The sequence below is a fragment of the Cydia pomonella genome, chromosome 19 (assembly GCF_033807575.1).
Source record: "Cydia pomonella isolate Wapato2018A chromosome 19, ilCydPomo1, whole genome shotgun sequence".
Lineage (NCBI taxonomy): Eukaryota > Metazoa > Arthropoda > Insecta > Lepidoptera > Tortricidae > Cydia > Cydia pomonella.
The window spans coordinates 16698791-16717169 of record NC_084721.1 but is presented as its reverse complement, the minus strand read 5'-3'; the positions used below and the strand labels follow the sequence as shown (position 1 = coordinate 16717169).

At 37.6% G+C, this 18379-nt stretch overlaps 1 protein-coding gene across 1 annotated transcript in view; it reads left to right on the top strand.

The window, feature by feature from the left end:
• Positions 1-466: 466 nt before the first annotated feature.
• The window catches only part of LOC133528326 (steroid hormone receptor ERR1), a 61939-nt gene continuing 44026 nt past the window's right edge, over positions 467-18379 (top strand). The window contains exon 1 of the mRNA XM_061865669.1: positions 467-1667. Coding sequence (XP_061721653.1) covers positions 1584-1667 — 84 coding nt within the window. The 5' untranslated portion in view covers positions 467-1583. The remainder of the gene's footprint in view (positions 1668-18379) is intronic.

Here is an 18379-nt window from a genome sequence, read left to right as displayed (position 1 = left end):
TTCTAACTGTGTCTGAGCGTCGTACGTATACACAAACACGAGTGTTTTTGGTCTTAGGTATGATATCTTCTCTGCAATAAATAGCGTGTTTTGATCGTCGGCGTCTAGTAAGCTTTTTTGTATGACTATATTTTGTAAAATTTTTAGTATTAAATTTGATCTATGAATTATATTCATTAGTATTATATATGGAATAATATTTACAACATCAATAAATTGCTTGCAATTGGTTTTGCACTGCCCAATAACTTTATTTCTAGCCACTGAATCGCTATCTGAAGGTTGTCTGGAAGAGATCGCTTTTTAGCGATAAGTCCGCCTGTTGTTACCTACTTACTTATGTCCTTTTTTTTTTGTTTGTAACATGTATGTTTCTTTGTAGTGCACAATAAAGTATTTTATTATTATTATTATTGCTCTGATAATTGGATTAAGATAATTATATGTAATACTGTCTTACTATTCATAAGTGCTTGTTGCTAGGCCTACATGAATAAAGTATATTTGAATTGAATTGAATTGAAGCTGAATCAGCGCTATGGCAAATGGCGTCGCTGCGCAATTGCGCCAACGCTGCGTCGAGCAGCAGCCGTAGAGTTGACTAGACGTCGACGCTCGGGAGACGCTAGGGTCGGGTGGATCTAAGGGTTGGATTAATAAGTTAATAACTGTGTGGATGGCAGGCCCTCTGTACCTACTTTTATTACCACGTCGCCGGTAGCTTATCTTATATTATTGTCAGACACAACAAATTATTTTTTTATGTCACTGACCTAAATATTAAACTTAATTAGTGTTTGGATCAAATACTTCCATACTATTTTATATTACAACGATTAGCAATTTGATAAGTACAAACGTCAAAGCTCATTAAACCTACTGCTTATAGTGCTTATATACACGGTAGTAATTATAACCAATTATTTCCTTAAGATAATAAACATCTCTAATTAACTAACGATAACCTCGAACTCATGTTTGCGACAATAGCAGAAAATATATAAAGGGAAATGTAAATACTTGCGCCGGCGCCAATACGGATCGTCAGCGGAAAATACCCCATATCATTGGTCCATTGAAAATAAGCCAATCGGAAAAGCGCAAAAGGGTTTTAGATGGTGCATTGAAAACGACGCGAACCTCGACTTTAATGCGATCGTTATAAAAGTGTGCATGATGTGCAACTGCAACGCAGTCACGCCCGAAATCCCAACTTTAATGTCAAGGGTATAAGGGCGTCGTAACCAAGGGACCAATGCCGGAGTGCGTGCCTGATGGTGGGGGGAGGCGTGGTCTGCGCGCACGCACTGCGTGAACGTCTGACAGTGCGTGGACGCGGCGGCGTGGCTTATAGTCGGTTTAGAATTTGTACCACGATAACGTAAGAGTTCGTATTTGGAACGCTTGCTACGTAAATCGAGTGTCATTTTTGCGCTTTCTTGTTTTAAAATTTATATATTGTTGACCGTAATAAAAATTTAAATCGGACTTTTGAATTTGGAATAAAAACGTTAAAAATCTTAGTTTTTGAGTAAGGGATTGTAAGTGAACATTGCGTTTAGTTTCTTAGTGAAGTTACCACAATGTGCACAGTTGAAGACAGCTGGCTTTTCTCCAACTTTGCTAACCTGGATTTGATGAAGAATGAGGATCTGATAAAGCATGAAGTAAGATACAAGTTTTAAATAATAAATCATTAATTTGCTTAAAAAATGCACAGTAGGTACAGTTACAGATGTTCACGTTTGTTCATTTGTTATTTGTTTATTCGTACATCTAATTTCTGAGCAACATAATTGTTATTACTCATTAGTGGAAACTGTTTGGCTTGTGAATGTGTAATCTGATTAACTTTGTGTGTTGTTTTTGCCTGTTTGTTTCCCAAAGGTTTAAATAAATAAATAAATCTAGACGGTGCAAGAACTCCCATGCTTTTTTCGTTACATTGAAGAGGTCCAATATACTTCACGCGTCGAATGATGATCCTTATGACCCATGACAGTTCCTCCAAGTCCCTTTTGGATTTATTGAAAAAATAATTGAAGTAATATGTTTTTATGTTTTGTTTTTCGGCCTAGCGTGGCGACTAGCCCAAGCCCTCTCGCGCATGAGAGGAGGCCTGTGCCCAGCAGTGGGACGTACATAGGCTGAATTATGAATTTATTAGGTTTTTACGGTATTTTAATTCCTTAAATGTTACATCTCTACATCAATTAATGTGCTATACTTCCTAAAAATGATCGCAAACATTTCGCGAGAGCTGCTCCATATAAAAATGATCTGTCATTAGGACCGCGAGGTATAGTTGCATCGATCTGTCCAATGCCGCAATCAAAGAAACTTCGCAAGCAGGTTCTCGCACTGTCTTATACAAAAGCGTTTATCCATGTTTACCGATGTTACGTTAAGTTCCCCCGTTGCCGCTGGATTCTGGGTTTCACCTTCCAAACGTATCAACATTCTCTTTCGCATTTCTTTTTTCAAATTTCCTAAGCAAACCAAGATGAGTTGGCAGCGATTTCGCCGCAATCGGGTAAAACTATGTAGGTGTAGTTGGTTTAGGGCTGTTGAATACCTAAGGTTTAACCGAATTAGTCTCCTCGCCTCGACTTAATTAAACTAACTTCAATAGGCTGCTTTTCACCAGAGATGTGCTAGGATGTTAAGAACAAATATAATCTTGATTTATTTTCCTCGTTCATATGTAGTGATTCTATTGGTTCTTAACAAACAAGTCCCTCTGGGGGGAAAACAGCCTTACTTGCCGTCATTCCTTCGTTCCAAACATTACACTGTAATTAATCATGACATTTCTTAAAAGTAATGTCATTTCATTACTAGTAGTACCTAGTGTCTGGTCCGTATAAGAGTTCGAATGTCACACAAGGCATGGAATTTTCCCAAGCGCTGGTCGCCTAGCGGTAAGAGCGTGCGACTTGCAATACGGAGGTCGCGGGTTCAAACCCGGCTCGTACCAATGAGTTTTTCGGAACTTATATATGAAATATCATTTGATATTTACCAGTCGCTTTTCGGTGAAGGAAAGCATCGTGAGGAAACCGGACTAATCCCAACCAGGCCTAGTTTACCCTCTGGGTTGGAAGGTCAGATGGCAGTCGCTTTCGGAAAAACTAGTGCCTACGTCAAATCTTGGGATTAGTTGTCAAGCGGACCCCAGGCTCCCATGAGCCGTGTCAAAATGCCGGGTCAACGCGAGGAAGAAGGAACATCAAAGGTGGGTCAGCGATGGTGCTTACGCATCTACACGTGGCCCATTCCATGGTGCGTGCTTTCAACCGTCGCATGGCCATTTCACTGGTCCAGCGCTGAGCCATCGTGTAGAGGAGCCATAAGAGCAAAACTCGTAACTGACCACTATAGTTCAATCAAACGCTCGCTGCACGCGAATACGTAGTGTGCTCTCTGTCACACCTACCTAAGGCGGGAAGGTGTGACAGACACAACTACAACAACACCTATACAATGCCAACTATAGTAGATTTTATGTCTTTGCAATAATGTTCACGAATTGTTAATTAACAGTTTGGACGATGGTATGAGATAATTACAATATACAGAGAAAAATTACTTAAGACTAGCTTAAGCCTAGTCAAAAAGTCCCCCTCGAGTTGTACCCGGCGCAAAGGTACCCATTAAACTAGCCGCAGCTAGATAATTACTAGTTTCTCAAATTTACCTAGCGATATAATTATGATTAAGTAAATACAGACAGCTCCACCCTCCACCCAAATAAAAACTGGTAATAAATAGAACTTTCTGGCATTTTGAAACATTTCATTTCACAATATAGAACCATCATATACTTAAAAGCATAATGTTATGCAAAAATGCACGTGTGTGTAAATAAGAGTGAGATAAGTCATCGCGGACGTCGGTGCATTCACCTTAAAACTATCAAGGCTACAGATGCATTTAAAAAAAACGGCAAGTGTGTGCAAAGTCGACTTTGAACACTGCTAAATCAATAAAAACTACTTAATAATTATTTACAAAGAAAGAACACAGACATCTTATATAAGCAACATACATAAGTTATTTTTGTACCTTAAAGTCTTCTGCTCGTAAAGACACGGACATTCATGGTTGAGCCATGTAGGGTTTACTGTACATTGGACATTTCATACCGTTAGTATTGACAGCCAGATTAGCTTGAACCCTAAATGGCTCAACAATTAAAGTCCGTGACTGTACATGTAAATGAATGAAAAATGGAAAATAATCACTGCCTCGGTGGAAACGCGAATTCGCGCCTCCTGGATATTAGCCCGGCGATCTGCCATACCAACTGATCTACCGTGGCTTACCCGTCTGCAGAGAACATTTGCATCATATACTTTATTGTTAGGTACATATGCCTTACGATGGCACATACATAGCGATATCTACTGGAAGTTATTAAGTACACCTCTTACCAATTAAAATCATTTAAGGTCTTATTTATTTAGTCTCACAAGGAAAGGTACCCAACTGTCCGGTTCTGATTTGATTTATATATGTTTTAGAGTAGTCTAAAATAACGGACACGTATTTTTTATTAGCTGCCCAAACTCAGTCTATTGGGAGAAATTGTCCTCCAAGTATTAAAAAAATACTGAATCTTCTAACGCCTATGGAAAGTGATGCTCAATTGCTCAAGCCACTTGCAAGTTAATGGCTTTGTTTGAGTACTTATATGTTTGAGAGCAGGAAAAAATTATGAGCACGTGTTTTGTTATATCTGCTTAAACTCAAGTTTTCCTAAAAGAAACACCCGTCTTTATGTGTATCTTTAGCGATAAGATATTATAATTATAAAACTTCGAATGTCTATTTTTTAGGTAAACATGAGTTTCGGCCGATATAACAAAACACGTGCTCATTATTTTTTTTCTGCTCTCAAACATATACTCAAACCAGCCATTAACTAGCAAGTTGCTCGAGCATCACTTTCTATAGGAGTTAGAACATTTAGTAATTTTTTAGTACTTTGGAGGACAATTTCTCCCAATAGATTGAGTTTGGGCAGCTAAAAAAAAATACGTGTCGGAACCGGACAGTTAGGTACCTTTCCTTGTCAGTAATGAACTACATAAGAACTTCTCAAATTCAAACAAATAGTACTTGATGAGCAGTTAGTATAACGCTTGGAATCACCGCCATATTATAGAAAAATAAATTGCAAATTAAAAATTGAACTGGCTATGATATGTCAAAAAGTAAATTCATTCCTAATACAACTGTTAATTATATAGGTGGGTTAGAAAAAGCAATACCTAATTATTAGTCTCCCACATACACGCATGCTAGAAAATGGACAATCAATGTATCGTTATAACCGAAACTAACATGTTACTACCATAAGTTCAGAGCCATAGTGAAGCGTATTAGTACCAAATCAGGGTTGGTTTGTCACCTAACGATATGTCTTCGGTTAATAGCAGCTATTATTTCATGAGGCTGATCTTTGAATTAGTAACTACATTAGAAATACTGTATTGTCATAGGACAAAAGCACAATGAACTCGAAAGTCAGACGTGACGTAGGTAAGGAAAAACCAATCACATAACATTTATCGTTTTTATAGGTCTCATCATTTTAGAAGTGGGAGAATATTTTTATCTACCTTTTATAATTAGTTGCGTTTATTTAGTACCACAGCAGAGTATTTGAAAAATCGTTTTTCAAAAAGTCTGCCATCTGCTCGTTATTCTAAAATATTTTAAATTTTAATATTATTGGATTGTGGTAGAAGACTATCACTACTGTCATGTTGTAACACTTAAGTGGATCGAGCATTCCATGAATGGTCTACCGTAGTCCCGTACGAACGCGAATTTTCTGAAGATTTTTAGGTTCAAGAGTTTCCTTTTCAAACATCGCCAACAAATAATCGCCTGCTTAAAACGCCGAAAAAAAGTCTAAATACAGGAAATAGAATGCGTCCGTACGTGACAGCCCGTGGAATGCTACAAATATGGTAGTGATATACTTTTCCTTTATAAAACAAAAACTTTTGGGGCACGATTAACAAAGCAAAGAACGGTAGATTTATGTAGAGCTAATAGAGATAAATATTTAAATGAATGAATCGCATCACCAACATATAGGTAAAATATCAATGGAGATAATAATTCTAAATTTAGAATAACGTTTATAGTTATATTTTTCTCCACGTGTTGTTGTGAACCTGACGGCCTACCGTGAAAAACAAAAATTGACTTGTCGTTATCTTCCTCTCTATCACTCACGCATATTCGAGCGACAGAGAGGCAGATAACGAAATTCCCTCTGGCCTCTCGAGCGTTATCAATATTGCATTCTCAAAAAGTTTGGTGGTTTTAGGCTACCTAGTCCTTAGATATGACCTAATTTTTAAAGCTGCTATCATTTGACCTCTAACCAAATGGAATGGGAATAGATCTAGGTGGTATTACACTTTCATTTGGTTCATACACATGTTCTTTAATTTCTATAATGGCAGAATAAATAGGTTTCACATCACATTTTTAAGAATAGGTACCGTTTGTAAATAATTATTTAGAAATATATTTAGCAAAAATGAAGTAACAGACGACTTCTAACCGATAATTAATACATTAAACGTGTTTGAAACAGATAACGAGTATTCAGCATTAAATTTGTACATAACAAAACGTACAATGTTGACAATTACCAACGTTATCTTCTGGATACTGGCACGATAACATTTGACCTCGCTGTTACATAAATAACACTATATGTTGCACAAAATAAATTATAGGCTTCGGTGACAGTTATTTCTTCATAACTACTAAATTACGTCAAATATTTTATCCTTTTTAATACAGTAGCTTCTGTAATAATATCTGTTTCTTTATAACAGATATGGTTGTTGTCTTTGTCTGATCAAGCCTGAAACCATCTTCTAGGTTTTCCAATTATTTTTATTTATCTCTTGCAGCTAATCACTTGAAAAATCTCTCTCTCTCCCTATCTCTCTGTCTCTGCCTTTCAGATGTCCTGTGGTACATTCTCTTTTATTACTACTATTATTTTTAACGTTATATTTAGCTACCTTAGTTTTGATACTTTCTTTTCAATATCGTTTTCATACTATACAATAGTATAGGCTACCGTGCCTCTCATCTCATTGTACAAGAGGATTGATAATTAATTTTACGTCAGCATATTATTTCGAGTGACTGGAATTTATTCCCGTCTCTTTGTGTTATGGATAAGTAGGTTAAGTTTATATTTTGTGAATGAGTTCACATTACTGATGTGTGGTCAATGTGCTTGTTATAACGTATTTTGTTTTATTTGTTATCATGTAACCCTAAACAGAATTTTCTAGAGAAGCGATTTAGAACCACTTGCGTTAGGGTTAGCCAACGAACTCGGTGTTAACCCTTTATAGATAGATAGATAGATGTGGACCCGGGTATGTCCTTAAACTACGTCCAAAAGAGAGGTATGGGCAATGTGAATGTCATCTCGCCTTGTATGGTAGGGCACAGCACAGCAGATGTCATTCCAGATCTAGAGCAGAGCCCAACTGGGGAAGTACCTCCACCTTACAGAAAACCGCAGCCAAATAACACTTGACCCTACTCATAGTGTTGTGTTCCTGCCGGTGAGTAAGGTTGCCAGAGCTCAACGAGGGGGGTGGGGTTAGGGTCGGCAACGCGCATGTAACTCCTCTGGAGTTGCAGGTGTACATAGGCTACGGAGACTGCTTACCATCAGGCAGGCCGTATGCTTGTTTGCCACCGACGTCGTATAAAAAAAAAAGATAGAATACCTTTTTTTTTTTTACTCAGTAAAAGATACAGCTTAAAAACAAATTATTAGTAATAGAGGCAAACAACAGGCGGTCTTATCGCTAAAGAGCGATCTCTTCCAGACAACCTTTATATTATACAGTACAGTTGAATCCTGTACATACGGCCTGTCTTCAAAAACTCAATTCCACCGGCTGGGCATTAAAGACATCATTCTCAAATCAGAGGGCCTACCGCGAACACCTAAGTCGCAAATTGCGGGCATCTTTCTCTGTCACTCTAATTACGCTTTAATTGGAATAAAAGAGAAAGATGCCCGCAATTTGTGTATTTCGGTGTTCGCGGTAGGCCTCCAGCTCTGGGATGTCCGAGTCTGTCAGTACCCGTTTAATTCCACTCCTCGCTACTTTGTCACATTTTACGAAGCGTGAATGCAAATACATTTGAGTTTATAGCTTATTTGACTAAATAACAAACCAGTTTACCTAAAATACTTACCACTATTTTATTCAGTTGCTAATTTAAATACAAACTAAATGCATATAACGTGAATCATTGGCACTGTACGTGTACTATTGCAAATTCTGATTGATGTCTAGACATTGATAGCGAAATTATGATGATCAATTCCGCCTATCGCATTATTAGCATTTGTCTGACGATATTCACACCCGTCCCTGTCATTAATTTAATGTTAATTTAAACCTCTACTTAGATAAACTTTGAGGCATATAACATATGTGTAGTCGTAACCATCAGCGATTTCCTTAAAACTTTACATACAGCTAATTACATAATTTGCAAACAAGAGTAAAGAAAAAAAAACCGTGAATGCTTACAAACTGGAAAAAGAGTCCGCACTTATACCAACATACCTTACTAGCTTCTGTAAAATCAAGCATGCCTCTGTAAAACAATTGCAAACTCTTATTGACAAATGTTCTATCAGTATATACAATATATGGCATAAGGTGTTGCCTTGAGAGATTCCCTTTAAAACGCCCCATACTTGAAACTACTGTTGTCAAAGCTTTTAATGTAAAATTTGATACAGAATATAAGATATGTCGGCGATCTTTTTTCATGCAGTCAAGATTCATAGAATTTATTTAATATCATTTTTTGGGCTTCGCACGTTTAGCAACGCAGACGTCGCTGAACGTGGGTCCTGTTTTAAATTCCGTTGGGATAAAATAAAAAGAATGAGTGCCCTTTTGATATTTATTATTAATATTAAACGTAAATTAAATCTTTCAGTCAGAAATGCAGAAAATGCGATAAACAATGTGAAATTGCCGTTTGTTATTAGCAAAATGAAACGTTTACAAACGAGCATGAAGTATCTTTATCAAGACAACATTCCTTTCCGTCGCCCTTATGTAACTCGCACGTGCAGCGTTGTTTTAAATCTTAAAGCGCGTGGCGCCGTTGCACGTTCTGTAAGCAAATTGTATCGTCCTTGCCTTACGGTAAAATTGTTCAACGTTGTCTTGCGTAATGTCGCGTTATGAGACAGAGATTCCAGAGAACCCTTTACGAACTTTTTTTAGCATTTTACTCCCTTTAGGCTCGGATGGGATTTTGTTTACAGGTGTGTTTTGATTAGTTTTATTGTTTACGTTGTAATTGCTTACTTCGTAGAAATCTTTGTTTTCGTAGATTTGAATTGCGTCCCAATGTTTGCATATTCTATTTTCACTCATATCAATTTATTGTAGTAATTTGAAATTTAGATATTTCTAGACGTGGCTGGTCGATTGCTCTTGAACTTTTCTGCCCTCATGTTTTTAATTTCGTGATTTAAACTTTGCTTTGTTTTTATAGGTCTGTAGTTCACTGCTCCGCCTCAATCTGTGTCTAAAATAAGAATATAGACATTAACATTTAGTTAGACACCTACGTATATTTACCATGATACTTTATGTTAGTAAGGTATCATCTTTAAGTTCTTTGAAAAATACTATTAGCATAAATTATTCCTCTCTCAACAATTTTGCGTTGTTACATGAATACCTATTTGCAGCTTCATAGATGTTTTCTAGACGCCAACGGTCTTGTTTTCCGCGGCGGGACGTAGGCCGTGCCGTAGGTCGGGCGCGGGCGAGCGGTCGACGCTCCCGCAATGTCACCCCGCGGCAGATTCGGCCCCCACCCCCCAACGCCTTCCTCAGACTCCGTACCTAACATCATTTCCGAACCGCAGCGTCTTAGATTGAGCTTCTTTGTTTAAAGCGTGAGTTCTTTTGCATGTATGATACATTGGGTATGCGTGTGTTTGGTTTACTTAAGTGTTGCAGACGTCTGTGTGCCAGTGTGTCATATGCTGTAACTGACCTATTAATGTCGTTTCTTGTTCAACCATTACCAAACGCAGATATTCCAATTGTCTCTAAGAAATAATCGCTACTTTTAGTTTTCTTTATATTCATTTGCCAGGTTTATTATTTAATTAATTATATTTTAACGTAAAAGCGAAACGTTATCACGTTATTGAAGCCATGTTATATTGGTTATTCTGAAAGCATTATCATAAAATAATGTCTACGTTTTAAATCCACATACGTAAAACTCCTAAATAAATATGTCTAAATTCGTTTAGGATTCGTTGAGGTTTGTTCGTGGAGGTTATAAAAAGATATCGCTCTTTACGAAGTTGATTATAATATATCATCAATTTACTTTAAATCTGAGGGCATGATTACGTTACTTAGGTTGATCCAATTTCAAATGAAATATTAAAAGGTAGAGATATCTTGCTCTCGGTGATTTTCTGGATTGTTTGACCTGGTTTCTCGTGATTTTACTTAGCATTTTGCTCTAATGTGAATTTGTCTGTGTCCTTTTCACTTCTTTCAGTATAATTTTAGTTAAACCATTTGTTAGGCATTATTTATGATGCGAACTTTGTTTGAGGTAGGTTTTGTGCTGTATCTCTTGGGTTTTCAGATCTAATTTTGGAATAAGTAAGTAAATATTCTTTATTGCACTAACAATTATATACATTTCACGTATATATGTAAAACTTCAAATAAATTTTAAAGGAAAATAGAACCAGGTAACAACAGGCGGTCTTATCGCTAAAAAGAGATCTCTTCCAGACAACCTTTAGGTAGCAGGAAATTTAGAACTCATACAAAAGTCAACAGGTAGGGTAAGGAGCTAAATATGGAGACTATTAAACACAAACACACATACTACTTATATAAGTATTAAAACAAGAGGTATGGTTCATTCCTTAAGATCTAGCTACCATATTTATTTTGGAAATTCGGCTTAGTCCCCAATAATTCCATAAATTCTCAAACGCTGAAACTGTAAAGCAGGTGGGTCACGTTATAGTAAACGAAATATCTTAAAATGGAGATTCTCCATGATGCCTAATCGAATTCCTTTGAGGCCTAGAATTTAGGGACCGGAATACAATTTTTGTCTGTGTTACATTATGTATTTTGAATAAGCTAAATGTAAATGTCTGCCTCTTCCAGTTCGCTGGGTCTTATTTCAGGGAAAGTATAAATCTCACAACCTGTGTGTTTTCACAGTTGTTCTTACAAAACCTGTGTCGTCTCAACGTAAAATTGACTGATATCTCTGAAAACAGCATGGTTGAGGTAGGTCGAGCAAAATTCCAATCAAACCTATTCATCTCCTAAATTTAAAATTTCGCTTTCTCCAAACTGCTAATTAAAACCTAAGAGACCCGGAGACCTTTTCTTTTCGGCTCACATGTCTCACGCACGTTGTGGTAGGTCATGTTATATAACGACGCAGGTACAGATCGTCCGCGTGATATTGGGTGTTGTCGGTCGTCGAACCCGCGCTATCTGCATTATTTGGCCCGCTGAATGTCGTCGCAAAGTCACGGGTCACAGACCTAGCGCTGGCGGCGTTGCGTTCCGCCGCGTTAAACTATTGTTTTGTACGTCTAGTCTGGTTTTCGGCTGGGGCTTGGATATTTATCTTTGTCTTGTACCTTAGCTTTTGATGGTTATTAGATTTTTTTGTAGATATCTGGTTTCTTTTCTCTTTGTATTTTTTTTGGCTTCAAGATATGTATTCTTTGTTTTTTTTTTCTGGTATTACGTACTTTATATTGCCTTCTTTAAAATAACATAATTATTTAATTATTGATGACGTTTCAAATTGGGTACTGACACTAATGACCTTACACAATTATATGAAACTAATCCATAGATACTTCATATTTACCTAAACGTTATCTTTCGGTATAATGTTTCCAAGAAAATATTTCTTTATTGTCTTCACTACCTGTTTTTTTTTTCTTTTCTGTATAGTTAATTAGATTGATTTGGGTAGGTATTGCTATCTTTAGTATGTTTTCACGAATCTATATTCGTAGATCATCAATGTACATCTACTTTGCTGTAGTGTATAAATTGTTGGCTGTTTCAATCTAGTATTTGATCTTACTTATTGCTCTGATTAGCTTTCATTTCTATTACCAAAAAGCTTTTCCCAAGACACCCAAACCTCATAAACACAAATCTTATTCTTACCGCCATATCTCTAGGGCCCTTCGCCAATCTTAATTCGTGTTTCATATCTGTCACTCCAAACAAATATCCAGTTACGAACCTGATCTACCACACTTATGAAACGCTTCACTCGGTCTCTGGGTCGCGGCGACCTCGCTCGCGCCCAAACTCGCGTCGGTCAAGGCCGCCGTCTAGACACCCCCACCTCCCCTCCACCCACTACGTCCCCCTCCCACGCCTAATCCTTACTACCTATTTTTACCTTGACGGCCTGGGCTGGGACCTGAATCTATATCACAATTTTTTGATGTCACTGATTCAAGGGAGCTTTTACTGTTATGTATTCTAATTGTATTCATAGTGCAAGGTTTTCTAAAACCACATGACAATATCACAAAATTGTAATATTGCAATGTGTTTTTTAGTTGTTTAAAACATCACTTTTATCTACTTTGACATTTACAAGATAATCGACAAAAATATGTATTTTATTGTTTCTCGATATCTAAATGCTTTCGTATGAATACAGAATACAGAATACAGAATTTTATTGGTAAAATAAAAGTACGTCTTACAAGTCAAAATAAAATACAATTTTACAATTAATAATTATAGATTCAATGAAACAAATCAGGAATAGAAAAATAATAATATTTCGTTTCACGATGTTGGGTCAATGATCTTTGGTTAAGGTTATACACATGAAGTCATCAATTGAGTAGCATGCGTGTTGAATAAGTAATAATTTAAGATTTTTTTTAAAAATTGAGTCAGTTTTCGAGTCCTTTAATGTAGATGGGAGTGAATTATATAATTTTGGTCCGATTACACTAAGCGACCGTCTCGACTTAGCGAGTCGGCAACTCGGAGCAACCAGTTTGGGAGTCCTGCGGGGCGGCCGGTCACAGGTACGTATAGATGCATTAGTTTTATACGTATGCATATTTGCTCTGACGTACATACAAGCCGACAGTACAAATATACAAGGCAAAGTTAATATTTTATGCTTTTTAAATAGCGGTTGTGCTGGGTGGTCAGAGGGTTTACCGTCGATTATGCGGAGAGCACGTTTTTGCATTCTAAACACCCTATCACGTTCAGCGGCTGTGGCCCAGAGATCTACACCATGTGTAAGGATCGAATGGAAATATCCGTAATACGCTCTTTTGAGATTATCCGAAGTTAGGCTGGGTGCTAACCTGGACAGTGCATAGCAGGCTGAAGCTAGCCTGTCGCAGGTCGACTGGATATGTGGACCCCAAGTCAGCCCGGCATCAATTTCGAACCCAAGATATTTAACTGTATCAACCTGAGGGATTTGGGTGTTGTTAAGAACTATATTTAATTTTGTTTTAATCGTGTTTCTTAACTGGAAGTGGATAATATTCGTTTTATCCAAGTTTAATACCATACCATTAGCATTAAACCATTTGAAGAGTTGATTTATTACATAATTAAGTTTCGTTTTTAAAGTTTCAAAATCATCCGCATGCACAATCACACAAGTATCATCAGCGAACATGATATATTCAGAGCCCGGGCAGGCGCTCGTGATGTCATTTACGAGGATCAGAAAAAGGTTGTTACCAGCAATTGATCCCTGAGGAACTGCACAATCGCCTACTGCTTCTAAGTTTGACCTTGAGTTATGTACATACGTGCATTGTTTACGATTATTTAGAAAGGATGCAATCATTTTATGAAATACACCGCTAACCCCATACTGAGCTAATTTCGTTAAGAGAAGAGGATGATCAATCATCTCGAAGGCGCGCGACAGGTCGCAGAAGACGGCAGCGACCTGTCGGGCGTCCTCGAGGTGTCGCAGCACCCGTGTCACAACATCCCGCGCAGCGTCCGTCGTCGACCTTCCCGGTTGGTATGCGTATTGTTGAATGTTTAACAAGTTGTTGGAAATGAAATGTTGCATCAGTCTTTTGCTAATTAGGTGTTCAAAAACCTTTGAGATGATAGGCACCAGAGATATCGGGCGATAAGATTTGGGTGAGTCATGTTCACCTTTCCCCTTGTAAACTGGTTGCACTTTTATTAGCTTTAAAACATCAGGGTATACGCCGGCGCTAGCGCACTCGTTGAACAAGAATAGGATCAGTGATATAACCAAAGGAGACAGACAGTCAAGAATATGAGTTGACATATCATTAATGTCTTTCGAATTTTTTCGTTTTATTTTATTAAAAGACTCAATGATTTCACTTACGGTGAACGGAGTAAAAACAAGTGATGCAGGCATTGTGTCCAGATAATTGTCTAAATACACACAAGCAGTTACAATGCACGGTTTTAAATTGTTTACGTTGGCGTTAACGTAATACTGGTTCAGTAGTGATGCGGCGGCGGCGGCTCGCGCACTCTCGCACTCGCCCTCCGACCGGCTTATGAGTATGTCTATTGCGCGGTTTCCAGTCTTGTTTTTCCTGCACGTTTCGTCAGCTATTACTCGCCAAATATTACGGCACATATTGTCACTGCTATTTGAAATTTGCTTATTAATATAATTTTTACGTAGTTTTTTCAATAGTGCCCAATACAATGGTTCTGTTTTTGCAAGGTTCGATCGTGACTCGTGGTCATTAGGGTTATGTGAAAGATTAGTTTTTAGTGTACGTAATTTATTTCGCTTAGCTTTTATAAGATCATTAACCCAAACATCGCGATTTGTTCTAATAGGTTGATATTTTATAGGAAAATGTGCTTCAAAGTAATACTTTAAAACATTTAATACCGATTCAAACCTTTTACTCGGACACCTGTTTTTTACTAATAGGCAATCCCAATCATACAAGTCCAAACTACGTGTAAAATCCAATTTGTTACTATGTGAAAACTTTCTCTTTAAAATATGTTGCTTAGATGGGACTTGATTGTAAAAAATATTCAAAGTTACATTTACAGACAAGTGATCGGATAGGTGCAAGTCGTTACAAAATACGTTAACAATGCTAGGTTTGCCTATATTAGAATATGCGTGGTCAATACAAGTTTTCGAGTTTTCGGTAATCCTCGTTGGTACATTCACGAGGCTTTTAAATCCACTAATTTTAATAGTATCTAGCAAATCCTTTACCGTATTATTTTTAACTAATAAGTCGATATTCATGTCACCAGTTATTAATACATTATTATTTTTAATTATATTTAAGTTTAACAATTCATTTAACTTAGATAAATATAAGGATAAATCACCGTTAGGAGGTCTATATATACAAACAACAATGAGGTCAAGGCCGATGCACTCAATTGCACACGCTTCAAACTGCATTTCGACAGATAAATCCGTGATTTCTTTACGCTCCATGGTCAGGATCTCGGAGTTGGCGTATATGCAGACTCCTCCACCCATCCGTGAGGGTCGGCAATAGTGGGCACGGCGATGGAAGTTAAGTATGTTAACAGAGGTAATTTGTTTCGTGTCCAACCAGTGTTCAGATAAGCACATTATGTCAACCTTTTCACAAAGCTGAAGTTCACTTTCTAGTTTGTATGTTTTGTTAGGTAATCTATTAATGTTTAAGTGTAGTACGTTAATCAATTTACTACTACTATTTGTTTTGCTTTGGTGCGGGGTTGTCAGCGGGAGACATGGTCTCCCTGCGTCGGAGAAACGGCTGCCATTCGGAGATATTAGTGTTTATAGGCCAAACCGATGTAGAAAGGAATTTGTCATACACACCAGTTGGAATCCCTATCTTAAATGAGTTGTAACTGTCGCGTTTAGACGGTATCTTTTCAACTGTATATTGAACACCATCATGGATGCTTTTTAGGTGGTTTATGACGGATTCAGGTGTTGTATCGTTTTTGAAATAACATCCATGTAAATACCTGTGTACTATGATCCCTTTTAGGGAGGTATCGGTTGCGGTTCCTTTAATAATTACGGCAGGTTTGCGACTTTTTCGACGACTATGACGACTTTGAGCTGTTTCCCATACGTTTTCGGTAGTTTTATTAGGGATTATCGACGGTTCTAGGTCCTCTAGTTCTGAGTCAATGGGTTCTGTAAGCGAGTCAATTACCGTTAATGAGTTAGCGCAGTTATCTGCGGTCATATTTATTTTATCATCCACCATTGTTTGTGGCAGGTCATCTTTCGGTGGCTTGTCGCGGCACTTCGCCCGAACCGATTGTTTAGCCTGGGATGCCAGTCTCTCTTTTGTTCTCACGGCAGTCGATCGCTGTGCACGGGTCGGTGGCAGTGTGGGAGCAGGACGGCTAGTCGGTGTTGATGTGTTGTTCGTTGTAATCGGAGCTGGCTGCGCAGGCGCAGTTGGTTTATAATTTTTGACCACTTTACTTGATGAGCTCTCGTTACTATTTGCAAATATAACCGATTTTATTTCACTAATATCACTAGATAAACTGTCCAGTTTTTTGTATATTTCACTGATACTATGTTCAATGGGTTTTAATACACTTGTAAGCATTTTTTTAAACAGATCACTGTCTTTTTGTGACATTTTGCAATATTAATTCGAATACGTGAGCGCATGTGTTGTTGGTCCTACCGTCCGCGACCCGTGACTGATGTCTGGATGTTTTCCTCTACAGGTCGCAATTTTCAACCTATTTTAGTGAATTATGTCAGCAAAGTCCGTGGCTGTACAACCTTGCTCATTAAATTTAGAAAATTTCTCTCTTCCTCATTCTATCTATCTCTCTCTCCCAGGGATGAAGGCCACACCGAAGCCTGTAAAATGTATATAACAACCTAGTCTGGGGATTTTCCGCGATAGTATCGATTGACGCTTCCCCTTCTTGCTTGTTAAATATCTAGGCACCAAATTGTTTCGGTGCCTAGATACTGAGCATCCGCACATTACTGGCAAAGTGAACCTTATTGCCAAGACGTAATGTCTAGAATGTCAGTGTTTCTATTAATACGTGTGGTGTGTCTACCTGCGACGGAAGTCGTTGGACAGTTGCCATCTGATATATTGGAGCGGCCAAAGTGCTCAAAAATATATGTACATACACTTGATAATGCATATTTAAAAAAATACACTTAGTTGTTGGTATGGTTAATTTTACAGAAGCATGTAATGTCAACGTGGGAAGACCGTCAATTAAGTAAGACCGTCTACACTACATGCTCTTTCGTCGTTTGTAACTTGCGTTTGTACTCATACTCCTCTTATAGAAGATCGGTAGAGCAGAATGAGTGAATCTCGTATGCAAATACGAAAGTTCTTGCCCTGTCATGGTCTTTCCAATTAAGAATTTTATATGCCGGTCTTTCCCCACATTGACTTCATGTTACTTCAATGAAGATAATTCATGTTTTTTGTGAGTCACCGGGACGTTGAACTTTAGTGAAACTTTCTCAGAGATGTTGAATAGTTTGCATGAGACAACTGCTTTTAAGATCATTGAAATTAACGAAGAAACAACTTTGTTACCCTTCTAAGCCGTTTATATTTTTTTTCTTTACTTATTTTATCCATAATTCATGTCTATACATTTCCCGCAGTTTGATAATTTAAAGTATTCTATAACACATTATTCTTGCCGGGCTCCTTCAAAATTCTACTAAACGATCAGGTTTTATTAGGGTTCCGTAGTCAACTGGGAATTCTTATAATTTCGCTCTGTCCGTTTGTCTGTCTGCGGCTTCTCCCTGATGGTTAGTGCTAGAAAGTTGAAATTTGTCATAGATATATAAATCAGTTACACCGAAAAGGTCTAAAAAAATAGAAAAAAAAATTTTTTTTTTTGGTAGGTACACTAAAAATGGGAGCGATTTTTTTTCCGCTTCCACACTATAGTGTAGGGTGTCGTCGTCTTTTAAAACAAATAGGGGTCATCAGGAACCATTTTTCGATAAATATTTTCGGAAAGAATTGCCCCGACAGTAAAAAAAATGTGTCTCCTCTAACTTTTGAAACATGGGTCCAAAAAATATGTAAAAATTCGTGAAAGTAAAGCTTAGTAAAGTCTTTCAATTAACTCTAGTGGACATGATCGGTTAAGCTGTTTTTGAGTTTTTGCAAAGTCTATTTTGATGAACGGGTATCTACGGAACCCTGGTCGGAACCCTGTTCTTGGCCGCTTTTATAAACAACATTGTTTTTGCTCGCACCTGCCAACTAAACGCACCTGCC